We start from the raw sequence: 18644 nt of genomic DNA on the forward strand, positions 1-18644 counted from the left end.
ACCAGAACCAGTAGGAAACTTTGTACATGGCGTGGCAGACCTATAAGATCTGGAACTAGGGGAAAATATTGTGGAAAAAGCTTTCTCCTGCTTACCTGGAAATGAGTAACCAACCAACAAAGATGGAGTTTTTGATTTGGAGAATTACTGGAACTCTATTGATCATATGGGGGGATGCAGTCTGATGACACATATTGACAAATAATTGTGGCAAATGTAAAGAGGATGTCAATCAACCCTGAGGAAAGAACGTCACTGATCTTTAGGCATTGATTCAATATGGCCCCCAGCTCTGCATGGCTTTGGGCACAACCTGGTGGTATATATGGGAGGTGGAGAGTTGACAGAAGGCAGAATTTGGTGTCGCAGCTTTCTTGAATTGAGGATCACACCGTGGTGGATCTTCTCAGAGATGCAGCTCACTATGACATTACCAAGCTCCGGTAAGTAACTATCCATTGTGTAACTCTAATATATAGAGTCTAAGTGAGCATTCGTGTATATTTCTTCAAGGTTGTTTCTACGGTATATTTTCTTTGGTGCGACCTATTCTGAAAATTTGGGGAAATTATATTTGATTATGCTTCATCTAGACACAAGTAAACACAGAAGTGAAAGACATCTCTCTATTCTACTTGCTCAATAGGTTTCTTCTAGGAGTTTATCAACTAGAATCTTCATTGTGTTGCAGAAACAAAGCAGTTCTCAGTTATTTTGTGTTGTCTTTAATAACAGGACAGTAAAGTGGGACAGTATTACTAGTATTTAATCATCATTAATTATTAAAAACCTTACAATTCAAAAGTTGCCATTTGTAACATAAAGAAAATACAAATACAACACAAAGATGTTACAGAAAAACTATGCTATATTGAGAACACAGAACTAGATGAGTGGTCTAATTTCTTTGAGCACAAAATCAGGAAGTTGTAAATACTTTGTGAGCCAAGGTTGGATATCTACTGAAATAAATCAAATGGGATAAACTATCAAATCACCTAATTCTTAAGTAATGTATACACAGAAAAAGAGTTAGTTACAATATTAAAGCATTTTAAAAAATGAAAGACAACCATAAATTTTCTAGAATTTCAGATACATGCAGGTAATGACTTGGAGTCTCTGCCTTATGGTTAGACAAACTCCTTGTGTTTGTAAACCTGAGGAGCTCCTTTGGAGCAAATGCAAACTGTGAACTACCTCCCACCTTTCTAACTCTCTTTTGGAGACACCTATCTATTTCTCTACATTTTCCAAATTGTAAAAGTGAATAGTCAGTTAAGGTACATCAACCCAAATCACATAGCAGAGGCTGTTGGAGCACATTCACAGCTTGTTTAGCTGTCTGCTACTTCCTTTGTATAGCTCATCTTATTGTCGTTTCTCTGACAGCCGGGATGTGTATGTTGCTGCTAGTCTCAAGTCTGCTCCTTTGGGAGCATGCAGCCTCCAAACCAACTGGCGTTGTGTCCACTGAAGACCTGTATGATCGTGTAGTTGAACAGTCTCACGTCACATATAACCTGGCTGCAGATATCTACCATGAATTTGTAAGTAATGTCCTTACTTCTGGATTCTTATCTAAAAGGGCCTTCAAATAGCTGACCACTAATTAAAATGGAATGACTCATGTGTCCAATTACAAATACTTCATTTTTGTAGGTAGTACAATGAATTATATAGGAAACTGTGTAATGGGAAGAATGTGAAGTTCCGTAAAAATCTCAAAAAAATTGTAAAGAATTTAATGATATTTCAAGTTTTCCTGCACTAACTTTAGCAATAATTACTTTAAACTTCTTCATTGGAATTTGGATTTCCTGGTCATATTTCCAGGGGTTCTGTCTTCACTGGCATTCCTTACTTACTGATCTGAAGATAGGTAGTGTATGGAAAATGAAGTGAGCTAATTGTGTAGAGAGAAAACGAGATAAAGAAAATTAAAACCGTGCAAACAGTGAAAAGAAAAACAAAACAAAATAGCTACACATAAGTTCGTAAATAAAAGAATCACAGTTTATTGTTTCAGTAATGAGTGTCTTAGCAATATTGACGGACTGCTATAGAAAGAAAATGTGTTCTCCCTTCCTGAGGGATATAATTCATCTATTCAGGTTGTGCGATTGAGGAAACAGCAAAGCAAATTTTCATTTTAAACCATATGAATTTTCATTTTAAACCATATAAATTTCATTTAAATTTTTTATTTTTAATCCATTTAAATATGGATTACATATCTCAACGTTTATAGGGAATATATATTCCCATGGTTATTTTCTGTTACTAGTTTTTCTCATACCCTTTATTCTTCTCTCATAAATTTTCAAATTTCTAAGAACCCATTAACTCTCTGATAGATAGAATTAAGTAATTTGTATTTTCTTAAAAAATACCTTGTGCCAGCACATCCTTCATACCATTTATATAGAAACTTTAAATATTTTGTGAATTCTTACTTCAATCTTTGCTAAATATTTCCTTAAAATATGCCTAGAATTTAATGATTCATTATTGACTGTAACAATATGAGAGAACCCTACATTTTTCATGAACTTTTTTACAGTACTGACACATGATGATGTATGAGAGCAAATTTATAAATCAATAATTTCCTTTTAAAAAATAATAGACTTTTTTGCAGACAAAAACCAGATGTTTTAAATATGTGTAAACAATAATAATTCTATGACTCTCAGCCTGGAAAAACTGATACTTAAAGATGTAAAAATTTACAAATTTTGGTCCATTTTAGTGATTTCTTTCCAAGAAATGCCATTAGCAAGTACAATACAAGGAAAGTAAAGAAGGGAAGAGGATGGAGGGTAGTTAGTTTACAAATGTAAAGGAATAAAAGGTAACTGAATGACGTTTCCATCTTTCTAGTGTTCTACATTTTGCTCTTACGTATCAAAAATCTGCAGGTTATCAAACTATCATGTTGGTTTTTATTCAATTCTGAATTCCCAAAAGTTGAATATCTAATTTCTTCCAGGATTCAAACTTTTTCAAGAGTAGTTGGTTTCCTAAGAGGATGCCCAGGATATGCCACACCGCTTCCATCCATACTCCAGACTCTCGTCAGGAAGTCAATGAAACAAAAGTACGTTTCTTCTCTGATTTTTACCAAAACAGTCTTGCTATACACATGTTAATTGTGATCTGTGTGATTACTAAGCCCATAAAAGTTGTGATAATTTCAGACCGAATAGATAAAGGAAGATTCAGCTGTCAATGAAGAATCACAAAATACTTTTGTTAATGTTAGCACTCAGTAAGATGCCTGCCAACTCACATGGTCCCAGAGTTGCAATTGTCCACACAGGAAACTATTTTTACCAGCACCTTCTGCTTATCCCTGGAAAGTTTTGATCTGAACTGGACAAACATTTATAATATATTCATATAAATATGGAATAAATAAAATCCCCCTGTGTTTGTGATATAACCCTAAAGAACCTTCCTGTGGCATCACGTGACTAAAGGAGCAGAGTGTCTTCTTAAACTCCTAAACTATCCTGGACCCCTTGCTCTTTTGTCATTCTTTCTACAGTCCTGCCTCATGGATTTGCCTTTTCCTATGTCTTAATTGAAATTAGGCTGTTTAAGAGTTTCCTCTGTAGAACATATAATATTCTTCTGGACGATTTCTCTTTTGATAAGGTCTACATAACTCTGAAAATATAATGTATATGTGTTCTGATCTCTTCCTTCAGGCTACGTACGTAAGCATCAGTTTTATCTATGTAATATTAATAATGTATATCCATCTCACACATATAATTTATTCTCCAGTCATGAATTTATTCCCAACACAAGAAATATTGCAGAAGATATTCTCTGGAATATCATGTGTTTATAATAAAGAAATAAACTGAAGGAAACACTTGTACATATTATTTCCTAAACAACATAAATAGCATACTGTTGATCCAGAAATATTTAATACTGACAGTCTTTGATAATAGAACTCTTAAGAAGACAACAAACAGAGATTCCAAACAGTCTGCAGAATCCATTTCCCTTGAATATAAGAATTTACACTAAACTTCTTTCATGCCATGCAGTTATTCTTAATCATTATTGCCTGATGCTCCTAGTAATATGTTGGTGATCAACACTTATCTGTCCATTTCGATCATAAACTTACTTTTCTATGACATTCTACTTGAGCTTCTCTCTAGTCTTTATTTTCATACTCATACAAACATCAAAGTCAACAACTATGAAAAGAACTTATTTTGTATGACTGTGCCTTTGTCCTAAGAATTACCAGGTTAAAATTGCATTCTGATTTCTACTAATGCCTGTAATTAAAGTAATGCTTTGTAATAAATTTTCTTTGATACATACCAATAAATAAGCAATTCCTTTAGAAACAAAGACAGCAGAATCATGCAGATAAATAAGAAATAGAATTTGAAAGCCATTTTTGTCTGCATTCACCTGTTTTAATATTCTACCATAATATATAAGTACTTAAATAATATATGAGAAACTAATTTTATTCATTATTGTAGAAATTAATTGAACCACTAACTCCTCACAGTGTTAGCATATATGTAACATGAGTCATGTCTTTGGACACCTACTAAGCTATGTAAACCTGGTTTTCTCATAGGCAGGCTAAGCCACCAAAGAGAACAGTTCTAACAGCTAGGGAAAAGTGTTGAATGTTGAGGAAACACAAAATATGATCATTTGAAATAGCCAAATTTATTAAAACCCTATTAGTTTTATTTAGCCAAGTGGAATTCAGTAGTTGTCATTTTATATTTATGCAATATTTCTATATTATGAAATCATTAATATAATATTAGTAATAAAAATACACTATAGATTGTCTCCCTTGTTAAAAAAAATCTAGAAGAATCTATCTACCCATCTGTAAGTTACCTAGTTTAATATGAAGTCCAATGATGTTTGCTTAGACTGAAGACCTTCTGAAAGCAATCGTCAACATTACTAATGCCTGGGAAGAACCTCTGAAACATCTGGTGTCAGCCATGCCCTCTCTTCCAAAACCTTCTGATAACATGCTGAAAACAACCAATGCTGTGAAGGCTAAAAATATTGTTCTTCTGGAGGGACTTAAGACCATACTCAATAGGGTAAGCTGTTTCTACATGGTGGGTTTGTTTTTCCTATTTATAAAATTCATGCATTATGTCATTCAAAAAGGCTTTTGAGACATCACAAATACAAGGTTACTTAATAAGCCTATAGAGCAGTGATCTCTGTAGAAAACAGTAGTATGCCTCATATTAATTTTGACAGTAACTTTGTTGAATAGGGTAAATACTCCAGTCTAATTCAGAAGATCTTACACCCGTCACAACCTAGATATCCTGCACCAAAATACGTTAAATGAAATATTCTGCTCACGTGCAGGGATCCAATATAGTATATAAATATAGAATGGGTTTGCCTGTAAAGAATAAAAGGATCAAGATCCTCTACTGGAACTTATATGGTATGGAGGGCACATCATGGAAAGTACTGTACATAAAACTTCCCGAAGTAAAAGAACTGATGCTAGCCTTTATATTGTAGTTTAGTTAATTTCATGTACACAGGCAATAGTACCTTGCTGGTTCACTATTTGTCCACTTGTGTGAATGTGTCTCATCTGTGATCAGTGGAGTGTCAGAAAATACTTATGCCTCACTCCAGTTATCCTTAGGTGTTTAATGCTTTGAACCTAATTTCCAGCATTTCTCACAATAAAAGTATGCTCTACCAGAGTCAATTAAATATTTACGAGAAAGGTGCGCTGGGAGATACATAATGTCTGTAAGTGCCTTCCTTCCATGTGTGAGGACCTGAATCTAGTTTCAGACTTTGTGTCAAATGTGTGATGTGGTATCTTCACTTTGTAGCCCACAGACTAGGGAATCAGATCTAAGGGGTCTGTCATGAATTGCAGTTAAAAGCAGCTCTCTCAAAAATCAATGTAGATGTCACTGGAGGAATTTTACCCAAAATGGATCACTGACATCCTAATCATATGTATGTATTTCACACATACACACACACACACACACACACACACACACACACACACACACACACACACAGCATATAGATACATAAAGGGGTAAAAGATAATGTTAATAATACCTGTCCATTTAATTTTTAGACCCAGATTGTATATGAAGAGACTGACTCCCCTGTCTGGTCTGGACTGTCAGAATTAAAATCAGCTGATGAAGACACTCAACTTTTTGCCTTTTATAGCCTGGTCCGCTGCCTAAAAAGGGATACTCATAAGATAGACACTTTTCTCAAGGTCTTGAGGTGCCGAGTTGTTTTTAATAGTGAATGTTTGTTTTAAAAACAAGTGCTAAATGCACATCCCTGCAATGTCCTGCTGACAGAGTCTTTGTTGAACGAGAATTTTAATTCTTTTTTCTTCTCAGTTCATGAGTGACTACAGTGGATTTCTTCTTATAAAATAAAATATAATTATATTTTAAACAAAATATTCAGTGTGATATTTTAAGAAAGTCTCCTATTTCCATCTAATATAATATAGCTCCATGTTTTTGTGATGTACATATAAAAATATGAAGTTTGACAAGCATGTAAGACAGCATAAAACTTGCTTAAGTTTTTAGTGAATGAAGAGAGATCATTTATGTAAAATCAAAGCAAGAGATTGTTGCTACTCATATGATCCTATATATCAAAGGAATAGATATCTGAGGTCATTTATAAAAGAAAACTATTCTGTGAGCAAATTTTTAGTCCAATAACAAGCAATACAGGTTCAATAATGTTGGACTACCCATAAGTACTACGAATTCAAATGTTCAAAAATGTAATAGGACAGAAGTATGAAACAGATCTATATTTCTCTAGTGCCTTCCTGCCCCTTGATCATCCTTTGGACCACCTTAGGAAAGAATCAGAATTTTCCTCTTCTGTAGCTCAGGATCTAAGACAATTCTCATACTTTAAAGGTAGAAATATAAAACAAAGAAATGTTTCCCACTTATGTAGACACAGTGCAGCAGACCAGTGGACATGGCAGCACGTCTCTCAGTAGTGACATTCTAATTGAAGTCTCAAGGTTTCAGACAAAATTAAGAGGAAGTATAAGTGATATACAAGGTCAGCAAAGAAAAAGCAGAATAGATATTTGAGAAGAATTAGCAGTTACTCACTTTGACAGCAGAGTGGCTCTGCATTGGACTGCTTCTAGGGTATTCTACTTATAAATTGCATATAAACAAATTATCTGAGCCAGGTGGTGGTGGTGCACGCCTTTAATCCCAGCATTCGGGAGGCAGAGGGAGACGGATCTCTGTGAGTTCGAGACCAGCCTGGTCTACAAGAGCTAGTTCCAGGACAGGAACCAAAAAGCTATGGAGAAACCTTGTCTCAAAAAATCAAAAAACAAACAAACAAACAAACAAACAAACAAATTATCCTAGCACAAGAAGAATAGCAGATATCAGATTAAAGCAGAAAGAAATAGTTGAATAATATTGATCTCATAAATTAATAAATCACATGATGAACCCTAGAGGTACAGCCTGAGAAAAAAGGAATTTGCTTTTTAAAGTTTTTTTCTGAAATTATGGTTATATGAATAAACAACTGTTATACTAAGATCAGTATAATACTTGATGCACTCAAATAAAAAATTTCAACACAATTCTTCACATACCTAAATACAAACAATATTCAACTTCATATGGAAAAAAACAAAAAGTTTTAGGAAAGCTAAAACAATTCTGTACAATAAATGAGCTTCTGGAGCTATCACCATCCTTGAGTTCAAGATCTTTTATTGAACCATAGTAATAACAATAGTTTAGTATTGGCATAAAGCATTATGAACTGTCTCTTTGGAACTTATTCCTTATACTGGAATGCCTAAGAAGAACAATACTTAACCTCATATGGAAAAACAATAATGTCGAGAATAGTTAAACAATCCTGTACAATAAGGGAAGTTCTAGAAATACCACCATCCTTGACTTCAAGCTCTATAGATTGTTTTTGGTAAGATTGGCATTTTTAATTTGCTCGTTTTACCAATCCATGAGCATGAGGGATCTTTCCATTTTCTGATATCTTCCCCAGTATCTTTTTTCAAAGTCTTAAAATTCTTGTCATAAAATTATTTCACTTGTTGGTTAAAGAGTTACCCCAGGATAGTTTATATTATTTGTGCATATTGTATAGGGTATTATTTCTATGATTTCTTTCTCAGCCCATTTATAATTTGTATATAGGAAGGATACTGATTTTTTTTAGTTACTCTTACAACCAGCCATATTACTGAAGCTGTTTGTTAGCTGTAGCAGCTCTTTGTAGAAATTTTTGGGTCCCTTATGTATATTATCATATCATCTACAAATAGCAAAAGTTTGACTTCTTCGTTTCCAATTTGTATCCCCTTAATCTACTTTCTTGCCATATTGCTCTAGCTAGAACCTTGAGTACTATATTGAATAGATATGAAGAGAGTACACAATCTTCTTTTATCTCTGATTTTAGTGGATTCACATTGAGTTTCTTTCTGTTTAGCTTGATGTTGATGGTCAACTTTCTGTGTATTGCCTTTATTATGTTTATGCATGTTCCTTGTATCCCTGAAATCTCCAATATCTCGAATCTGTCAAAGGTTTTTCAGCATCTCATGATCATGTGTTTTTTCTTTCATTTTGTTTATTTGGTGGATTTTATTGACAGAATTTTCTATATTGAATCATCCCTGCACCTCTGGGATAAAGCCTACTTAGTCATGGTGGATGATTTTTTTTATGTGTTCTTGGATTCAGTTTGTCAGTATTTTATTGAGCATTTTTGCATCAGTGTTCATGAGGGGGAATGGTATGTAATTCTCTTTCCTTGTTGCACCTTTGGTTGGAGTATCCATGTAATTGTGGCCTTATAAAAAAGAGTCTGTCAATATTCCTTCTGTTTCTATTATGCAAAATAATTTGAGGAATATTGGTATTAGCTCTTCTTTGAAGTTCTGAAAGAATTCTACATTGAAACCATCTGGCTATTATTTTTTTTTTAGTTGGGAAATGTTTAATGACTGCTTTTTGTTTTCTTATGGGATATAGTTTTACTTAAATTGTTTATCTGGTCTTGATTATATTTTGGTATTTAGTACCTATCAAGAAAATTATTCATTTCTTTAGATTTTTCCAATTTGTGGAGTAAAAGTTTTTAAAGTATGACCTAGTGATTCTATGTATTTCCTCAGAGTCTGTTGCTATATCCCCTTTTAGTTTCTGATTTTATCTATTTGGATAGTCTCTTTCTTCCTTTCAGTTACTTTTGATAAGGGTTTGTCTATCTTGTTGATTTTTTCAAAGATCCAACTCCTTCTTCCATTGATTCTTTGCATTGTTTTCTTGTTTCAATTTTATTGATTCCAACCCTAAGTTTGATTATTCCCTGTCATTTAGTCATCTATTTTCCATTCCAAGACAGATCCATTTATTCCACTGCCCCAGAGTCTGTGGTTTGCAGTGTGATTGTCCTTACTTCACAGTTAATATTTAATTATGAGTGAGTACATACTATATTTGTTTTTCTGGGTCTGGGTTACCTCAGTCATGATGTTTTCTTTTTCTAGTTTTATCCTTTTGCTTCCAAATTTCATGATGTCTTTATTTTTGACAACTACATAATACTCCATTTTGTTAATGTACCACATTTTCTTTATCCATTATTTGGCTGAGTGACAAATAAGTTGCTTCTAGCTTCTGGCTATTACAAATAAAGCTGCTATGAATATAGTTGAGCAAGTGTTCTTGTAGTATGATTGAGCATCCTTTGGGTACATTCCCAGGAGTAGTATTGCTGGTTCTTGAGGTAGATTGATTTCCATTTTTCTAAGAAATTGCAATATTGATTTTCAAAGTAGCTGAAGAAGTTTGTACTTAATAACTGGATGATGACTAGAGGTTGTTAAATATCCTGCCTGTGAGAGGAAATGTCAGAATCACAGTAATCCAAATGCGTGGAATCCTCCTACATTGGCCCTAAGAAGGATCGTGATTTGAGATAGGAGCTGGAGAAATATAAAGCCACTCCCTCTTCTCTCCTAATACATCTTGGAACATATAAAAATGGTGGTACTTCAGGAAAGTGCAATAACATACAACTTGTACAGTCTTATTACCATGAAAATTTGTTCACTGAATGGCTTGTCTTTATAAATTATCACAGATGTCCATCCAAAAGATTTACTTAGCAATAACAATGGATTGCTTCAGTTTAAATTAATTTGGTCTTCTTTATTTACTCTGATTATATGTTAGTTGTCTTATTTTCTCTTAAAACAGTGTATTTGTAAAATTTTTTTCAAGACCATCACAAAACAAAGGATTGATTGTACAGTAAATAAACACAAGAAACTGACCAATTTTCACTTTGAATTGGGTATTTCTAAAAAAAATATTTTTTGAGAAGCAATACATTGTAACAATGGATGCATTCAAACATTAAAAGTTTGGAAGAAACTGAAGGTCTGGTTCACCTAGTCAGTCTCAGCAGCATGGTGCAGGGATGTGAGTGCACTTAACAGTTATGCTTTCCCTCCATTTTTATCATATTGTTTTATTACTTAATATAAATTAGAGAAATTTTTAAATTTGAATATATTTCAATCACATTTCCCTTGCTACAAGTCCTTCCAGATCCTCTTCTTCTCCTTAGCTACTCAACTTTAATTGATTTCTCAAAACACAGACAAAAACCATATACAACAACAAAGCCCTCTCAAGCCAAGAAACAAAAATAAATCAACCCTAAGGGGGAAAAACCCACCAAAAGGTAACTAAATAAAAGTGCACATATAAAAAAGAAAACAAAACTTTGAGCTGGGCGGTGGTGGCACATGCCTTTAATCAGCAACTTGGGAGGCATAGGCAGGAGGATTTCTGTGAGTTTGAGGCCAGCCTGGTTAACAAAAGCTAGTAACAGGACAAGCCCCAAAGCTACAGAGAAACCCTGTCTTGAAAAAAAAAACTTTAGAGTTAATTATATATTATTCTATTATTCAACTACTCCTGAATGAAGACCTGCTCTAAAGTGGTCAATATATTCCGCGTCACTCCATTGGAGAAAACTGATTTCCCTCTCCCCAAAGGTATAAGTGATAGTTCAGTTAATAGTCTTTATTGTGGTGACAGGGTTTCATTTATTTATTCATTTAGGTTTTTTAATGTAACAAAATAAAATGCAGACCAATGAAAAGAAAAGGACCCAAGAGAGGGCAAAAGGATCAGAGACCCACTCATTCCCACACGCAGGAGCCCCAGAAGAACAATACAATGGAAACTGCAATGTAAATGCAGAGGATCTGGTGCAGACGTATAAGCCCTGTGCATGCTGCCTCAGTCTCTGAGTTCAGGTGAGCTTTTCTCCTATTGACGCAGAGAGCCTAGTTTTCTTAGGGTTCTCCATCCCCTGTGGTTCTCGCACTCTTTTGCCTCTTCTAATGCAGGATTCCCTGAACTCGAGGAGAGGGATTTGATAGAAACATCGCATTTAGGGCTGAGTTCTCCAAGGACTCCCAGTCTCTGCATAATATATGGCTGTGGAACTTTGGAATTTTTTTTTCTCATCTGGTGCAGGAGGAAGTTTCTCTGATTAATAGTTCTCCTTAAAGATGACTCGGGCCTTCAGGACCTTGAGGTAACTTTCAACCTTTTGTGTGTCCTTTTTCAGGCAACGGCAGAGGTTATACATAACAAAAAGGTGAGTGTCTTCATCAGACGACTGAAGTTCTCTCAGTCCTGACCAGTGAGGAGGAAAATTTTCTACAGCTCCAGGCTGGGTCTACACAACAAATGGATAGATAACATTAACATTATAAGGATTTATTTCTCCTCCCACTTTATGTGTATATGAGTGCGTAGATATGTAGGTGTACAGGTATATTTGCAAATGCATTTGCTGATCAGTAGTCAGTCTTCAGTAAATATCCTCCAATGAGATCACTTCTTTTTTTACTTTATTCAGAATCCACTTTAGATCTCCATATGTCTTCCTCCCTAAAGCTGCCCTTATATGGAGAAAATGCTACACCCCTTTTTGACAAGAATAATGAGATTAAATCGGGTCCTAAAACAAAGAAAGATATTTACAGACATGAGATATATCCTCAAGCCCAGCAGATATTTCTTCTAAATTTTAAATTGTTCAGTAGAAAATAGAGGTATGTAAACTAGTTATAAACCATGGATTTTCAGACACAAGGGCCAAGTAGCATAAAGCCATTAATAATCTAAGTGTAGAAGTCTGATGAATGTACATATTTTGGGCATGCTGTTGATCCCAGGTGAAATATATCAATATACAAGTAGGCAGATGGAAAGCCCCAAAGTTGTACTTGGCTCCACACAGAGATTTGAATCAGAGAAAAATTGACCAGCCAGTGTGAATTCTTTCAACTCAAGGAATATTACATATCCTTAATACTTTCCTTGATGTGTCTTTCATAATTCATGATTCTAGTAGAGTGTCCTAATCTTTTAACTTTCAACTAAATATATTCTTTGTACTATGCATTTTCTGAATCCTTAGACATGATAAGCTTATTTCATTCAGTGTTTTAAGATGCCGTCCAGGAAATTGAGGAAATGGCTGTCATAAGAAGACCATCTACATTAAGCAGTGGTGTCTGCAGCACCCGAAAAGCTACTTTCCAAATTACTATGAAGAACATTGGCTTTTTGTTGTTGGTGTTAGAACCACTTGTTTACGCAGTTTTCAGTAAACACCTCGGGTGTTAGATTTACAAGTGGTCCCTTACTCCCTCAACTGTCAACAATGTGATATAAAAATTTCCGTCTTGCAAATGAATTATTCAAAAATTCTCCTCATTGTCCAAAACACCACTTTCATAAATAACATAAATGTGAAGAGACAACTTACCCTGCTCAGTAGAATCTCAAGTCCCTTCAAAAGTTCTATAATTCCGTGCTTCACATCATTGATTCTTTGCATCATTTCATTAGACTCTGTCGGGAGAGCAGCCGTGGCAAGTATCAGGTGTATCAGAGGATAGTCCCAGGCACGAGAAATTGCTATGACTGCTTTCAGAAGGTCTTCTGTCTAGGGAAGCATGATAAAAACCTCTTTAAAGGAAGTGAGATTCAAAAGGGTAGATATCTATTTATTGTACACAAAGATGGTGAACTATAATATATATTTCTTATTAATACATATATTTCATAGTATCTACACATTGTAGAATTATAAAATTTTAGCTACTGTACTATAGTTAGTTAAATAAAATTAGATCTGAGCAATTTACTTTTATACTGACAGGTCAAATTAATTGCTTTTTACTTTCCCTCTATATTCAACCATCTGTCTTTGTGGTTCTTGACAGAAAATGGCCCCCAAATAAAAAGTGTGACTTTGTTGGATTAGGTGTGGTCTTGTTGGAGGAAGTGCATCACTGTAGGGGTGGGCTCTGAGATGTCATATATGCTCAAGCTATGCCCAATGAGACAGTTCACTCCCTTTAGCCTTTGGATCAAGATTCAAGGACACTCAGCACCAGCACCACAGTCTGCCTGCAAGCTATCTTATCCCCCACCCCAAAGATGATAATGCATTAAACCTCTGTAGCAAGTTACCACAATTAAATGTTATCCTCTATAAGAGTTTCTGTGGTCATGGTGTCCCCTTCACAGCAATAGAAACCCTAATAAAATATGTTCTTTTGTATTACTAACCCTCTCTGTGAGAAATTGAAGCTTTCTGGGACTCAGTAAGTGACTTCAGGACTTGGTTTTAGATAAAATAGATAACAACAATGTCAGGTGAAAGTGGTCCAAATAATTTCCACACTAATAAATCACACTGCTCTCTCATTGATCACTCTGGGCTTTTGTATTATGGTAGAGTATTAAAACAATGGCATATTGATGGAGACACAGCTTTCAAAACAATGTTTTTCTACATCTGCATGACTCCCCATTATATGAGTACACATATAAATTTACGGTAAATCAAATCAAACCCTGTTTTACATAGAGAGTGAGAAGGGAAAGATGCTAACACAGAAATATGCGTTTGTCCAGACCTCATCAAACAGGGGCCATCCTGTGACACGAGATAACAGGAAGAGGAGGAGCCTCTTTTACAGCCTCTTTCCTCTAATGAGAAGAAGAAGGCAGAAAAGTCAGGGAAGACTGCAAATAATGAAGAAACTGCAGTGGGACCAAGAAAGTCTTATAAACTGAAGGAGCATGCTCCTAGAGGAGGGGCCTTTAGCGTCAGAACCTAAGAACTACTGTATCTGCATTTCTTCCACATGTTTTTGAGTGTATACCCAAACAAAAGTGTCCAATTCATAGCAAAGCTTCCCAGGGAGGAATAAGAGCAACCTCACCATGACGATGCTAGAAATTGTGCTGCGAACTTCTGAATTTGCTGCACTGTAAATTGGCATTGGCCTGGTGCGTAAGTTATCAACTGTGAGATGTGTGAATTATTTGCTAACTGTTGCTTCCTCCTCCATGCTATGGATCAGAGATCACCCATATTTGGGCCCTCTAACCCACGTGAAGAACAACTAAACACTGCTCAGTTTTATTTGTTTCAGTGAAAACCAAGGGGAAAAAAAAAACCTACTTTTGTTTCACGGATTTGCATAAAATTCTCTGGAGTCGTGATGGATGCAGTGTGGCACTCCATGGGTGCCTTGTCGTTTAACCAACTTGCTTTAGCAAATTTTACATTCTGAAAGAAAAGATATGATTCAGTGTATTGGATTTCAGAATTGAATGAATATATATATGACCAAGGCATCAATGTTCTTGACAGAACTTATTTTTTTAAAAAAAATCAATGAGAACATAGAAATTAAAACACGGGAATAAAGCAAATATGTTAGCTCATTTTTTTCTGCTTTAGATAGCCAATCTCATTTACTGACCTCCCAATCTCTAACTCTTCTTTAATATTCTTTTATTTTTACCTTAAAATGTTATTGTTGGGAGAACAGGCACCAGAAACCTTACAAACTCCAAATGAAAAACTTACAGTGTTAAGTATAGTTTTCCCTAGGATTTGAACTGTGTTATAAAATAGTAACTTTTAGCAAAGTTTAGAATGAAGTAATGTTGATACAATCAAAATTTAAAAAAAAAATCTAGCCTTATTTTACGAATCTACTTCATAAGGAGTGAAGGAAAATGCACACAATATTTAAAGTTTACATAATAATCAGTTGTGAATTATATTTCCTCGGGTATTTATTTTTTTAAATACAATTTTCTAATACTAGCCATGAGAAGGTGGATGGGTTCCTGGGAATGCCATGTGGTGGAAAAATTGTGAGAGACAATCAGAGAAGGAAATGAGTAAAAGGAGTTTTCACCGATGAGTGAAAAACACAATGGGGGTGTATACTCTTTTCAACTCTAAAGACCAATTCTCCCAGATCTTTATCTTGTATTTTCTTTCTTCATGGAACCCAGAGGTCACGTGTCACCATTAGGAAAAGAGGACACATTTCCCTTCTACACAAGCTCTCTTTTGCACACAGATGCTACACACTGAAAAATATTAAACAATATTTCTTCACATTTTGGAGTATCTGAGCAGTTGGATATCACCCCCTCCCAATTTACATGGTTGTGATTATTTAGCTTTTATTCCATGCATTCAATTCACTGCAGTGTAATCATCCTACACTGAATATCTGCAGGGGGTGAGTTGGGAATTTCCGTAGAGAGTGGAGTCCTCTATAAAAGACCAAGAAATCACAGTTCCGTCCTGTGATTCTTTGGGGATTTGATGTTAAAAGTGAAAGTCCAAATTATGTTTTTATTTTTAAAATATATTATTTAGAAAATTGAAAAATTATTCCATTCTTAAAAACGCTTGAGATTTTATAAAACCTCCCACGTTCTCCAATTCACATTTTATTATCTGCTTCTTTCTAGTACCTACAAAATTTTGTCACATCAACATCAGATAGTGGTGATTTCTGATTTAATTAGTAGCATTTTCTGCAGTCCCCATTAGAGAGAAAACAAGAAGCAAGCGAGGAACTTACAAATTCGTGGTATATGTATGCAGACATGTCATAGTTGGTATGAGACTGTTCAACCACATGATCATACAGGTCTTTAGTGGACAAGACATCTGGTGTGGAGGACACATTCTCCCAAAGGAGCAGATTTGCCAACAGCAGCAACAGACACATCACCGCTTGAGGAGAAATGAAATGAGAGAATCTATTCAATGGAGTCTTCAAGAGTTAAATTGTCTGGGAATGTTGTCTCTTCTGTAGGCCCGCTGCTACATGATTTGGCTTGATATACGTGGAAGGGGAATATTCTTTTTAAACTGGGCCAATATGTGGAAATAAATATATTTCTCTGGCTCGCAGCTTAGAACCAGAGAAATCATTCCACAATTAAGGCTTGCAAGGTGAACTTCTCAACTATGCAAATACGTGGAGCTTTAATTAACCCTAAGTCAGGGTCTTTAAGTCATTCTTGGCACTTGTCAGAAAGTCTTAGGGTTTTATGTTCACTTTCCATTTCAGGAAATAAACTTGACAGCTTCAACTAATCCATTTTCTTGTAAATACCCCTTAAATGTTAAGATTGTTAGCTCAAGAGTGCTTTTATTTTTTTTCATGTCCTTTAACATGTTCTAAATTGGTAAAGACACAAACCTGCTATTAGCAGCTACATTAGGCTTCATAAATGAATGTTTATTCAGATTGATGTATTAAGCAAGCAAATACATACCTAAACCTTGGTAATCAAACATAATTATAACTTCCTCTTTCTGTACCTAAAATAATGAGATCATTGAATCTTGTATTCTTCACAATGAACATTTTCTCTGCAACGCAAATTGGTCAATTGAGTTGTGTTATGAAGGAGAGCATGCAATGGAAAATGTTTACTACAAGGTACCCCTTAGATATCAGTACTACTGTCTCCCCTTACCTATCAATATTGTCTATCAATAAAATGGAAAATGAAAACCACTGATCTCGCACTTGACTGAGTGATTACATCCTAAAACATTCTCTACTCTCTGTTGTCTTATCTCCAGGTGAGGCATAACCAAACACTGGTTCTTAAAAGAGCAAACCTGATCACACCACAGAAAATATACTGTTGACTGATGAGAACTTATGTTGGAGAGGTTTTGGGGTAAAGGGAACACTCCTGCATTGCTGGTGGGAGTGCAAGCTGGTACAGCCCCTTTGGATATTAGTATGGCAATTTCTCGGAAAATTAGGAAACAGCCTTCCTCAAGACCCAGCAATACCACTTTTGGGTATATACCCAATGGATGCTCAACTGTATCATGAGGACATGTGCTCAACTATGTTAATAGCAGCACTGTTTGTCATAGCCTGAACCTGGAAACAACCTAAACGCTCCTTGACCAAAGAGTGAATAAGGAAAATGTGGTACATTTACACAATGGAGTACTAGACAGCAGAAAACAAAAATAATGACACCGCCGGGCGATGGTGGCACACGCCTTTAATCCCAGCACTCGGGAGGCAGAGGCAGGAGGATCTCTGTGAGTTCAAGACCAGCCTGGTCTACAGAGCCAGTTCCAGGACAGGCTCCAAAGTCACAGAGAAACCCTGTCTCAATAATAATAATAATAATAATAATAATAATAATAATAATAATAATAATGACACCTTGAAATTATCAGGCAAATGGGTAGATCTAGAAAACATCATATTGCATAAAGTAACCCAGACCCAGAAAAACAATTATCAGATGTACTCACTCATTAGTGGTTATAAATATAAAGCAAAAAAAGAATCAACCTACAAATTACAATCTCAGAAAACCTAGACAACAATGAGGACCCTAAGAGAAACATATGGGAAGGAGAAAAAGACAACATCTCCTGAGTAAATTGTGAGCATGGGGACCATGGGAAAGGGTTGAAGGGGAGTGGAGCTGAAAAATGTATAGCTCAATAAAAGAAAAGAAAAGAAAATATACTTTTCAAACATACCTTCATAAAAAAATTCACTGATGAAGCTTAGGGAAACATGACAGAGGGCTACTTACAGGAGCAGGGTTGAGCTGAAGTCAGCTGCATCTCTTAGAACTTAGATCACAATGTAGTCTCCAATTCAGGAAAGCTGCTGTTTCTCCTCACTACTGGTTTCATTTGATGTTCTACATACTATATATACAAACAGAACTACTCAAAGCTATGCAGAGCTGGGGGTACAGATTGAATCAGTATCTACAGATCAGTGACCCTTTCCCTTCCGGGAATATTGACATCCTATTTACCTTTAACACAGTCCTACTTATATGTGCTACTTTGATTTCCCCCGTGTTATCTAGAGGCTTCAAGTCATTCTGGAAATCTCCAAGAGCATCTCTCTTTCAAAGTTACTCATTTCCAGATTAGTAGTAGAAATGGAATTTTCACCCAATATTTTGCCTTAATTTATGATCTTATGTCTGTCATATTTTCTCCAGAGATTCTTGAGTGTTTCAGGTGGTGATAAGTGCTGTCGTTGTTTATAGGAGCATGAACCACCCTATCTCAGCAACAGTCAATAATCCTAGATGTTATAATCAAACACAAATCTATTTCCTTAGCCATAAACACTGGGCAATGTTTCTCTCAACAAACAGGTAACAGTTCTG

The 18644-nt window shown here is 35.3% G+C and overlaps 2 protein-coding genes across 2 annotated transcripts; one reads left to right on the forward strand and one right to left on the reverse strand.

The window, feature by feature from the left end:
• Positions 1-368: 368 nt before the first annotated feature.
• Positions 369-6445, forward strand: LOC126501678 (prolactin-3D1-like). The gene is made up of 5 exons (XM_050142474.1): positions 369-443; positions 1393-1550; positions 2993-3100; positions 4929-5108; positions 6137-6445. The coding sequence occupies exons 1-5, from the start codon at positions 413-415 to the stop codon at positions 6329-6331; spliced, it is 672 nt and encodes a 223-aa protein (XP_049998431.1). The 5' UTR covers positions 369-412; the 3' UTR covers positions 6332-6445.
• Positions 6446-11155: 4710 nt separating this feature from the next.
• Positions 11156-18176, reverse strand: LOC126501677 (prolactin-3D4-like). Its single transcript, XM_050142473.1, has 5 exons — positions 18051-18176; positions 16046-16200; positions 14617-14724; positions 12907-13086; positions 11156-11808 (listed from the first exon to the last, which is right to left on the reverse strand). The coding sequence occupies exons 1-5, from the start codon at positions 18079-18081 to the stop codon at positions 11620-11622; spliced, it is 663 nt and encodes a 220-aa protein (XP_049998430.1). The 5' UTR covers positions 18082-18176; the 3' UTR covers positions 11156-11619.
• Positions 18177-18644: the final 468 nt, after the last annotated feature.

The sequence above is a fragment of the Alexandromys fortis genome, unplaced genomic scaffold (assembly GCF_014885135.2).
Source record: "Alexandromys fortis isolate MF-2015 unplaced genomic scaffold, M_Fortis_MF-2015_v1.1 scaffold_5, whole genome shotgun sequence".
In the NCBI taxonomy this organism is placed as follows: domain Eukaryota; kingdom Metazoa; phylum Chordata; class Mammalia; order Rodentia; family Cricetidae; genus Alexandromys; species Alexandromys fortis.

What these genes read in the sequence shown, in the direction of transcription:
- LOC126501677 (XM_050142473.1), bottom strand. Translation starts at nt 18,081, where the DNA reads ATGCAGCTGACTTCAGCTCAACCCTGCTCCT. An exon ending in CATACATATACCACGAATTT is followed by an intron (nt 14,725 to 16,045) that starts GTAAGTTCCTCG and finishes CTTTTCTTTCAG; the next exon opens with AATGTAAAATTTGCTAAAGC. An exon ending in TGCAAATCCGTGAAACAAAA is followed by an intron (nt 13,087 to 14,616) that starts GTAGGTTTTTTT and finishes ATGCTTCCCTAG; the next exon opens with ACAGAAGACCTTCTGAAAGC.
- LOC126501678 (XM_050142474.1), top strand. Translation starts at nt 413, where the DNA reads ATGCAGCTCACTATGACATTACCAAGCTCCG. An exon ending in CAGATATCTACCATGAATTT is followed by an intron (nt 1,551 to 2,992) that starts GTAAGTAATGTC and finishes AATTTCTTCCAG; the next exon opens with GATTCAAACTTTTTCAAGAG. An exon ending in AGGAAGTCAATGAAACAAAA is followed by an intron (nt 3,101 to 4,928) that starts GTACGTTTCTTC and finishes ATGTTTGCTTAG; the next exon opens with ACTGAAGACCTTCTGAAAGC.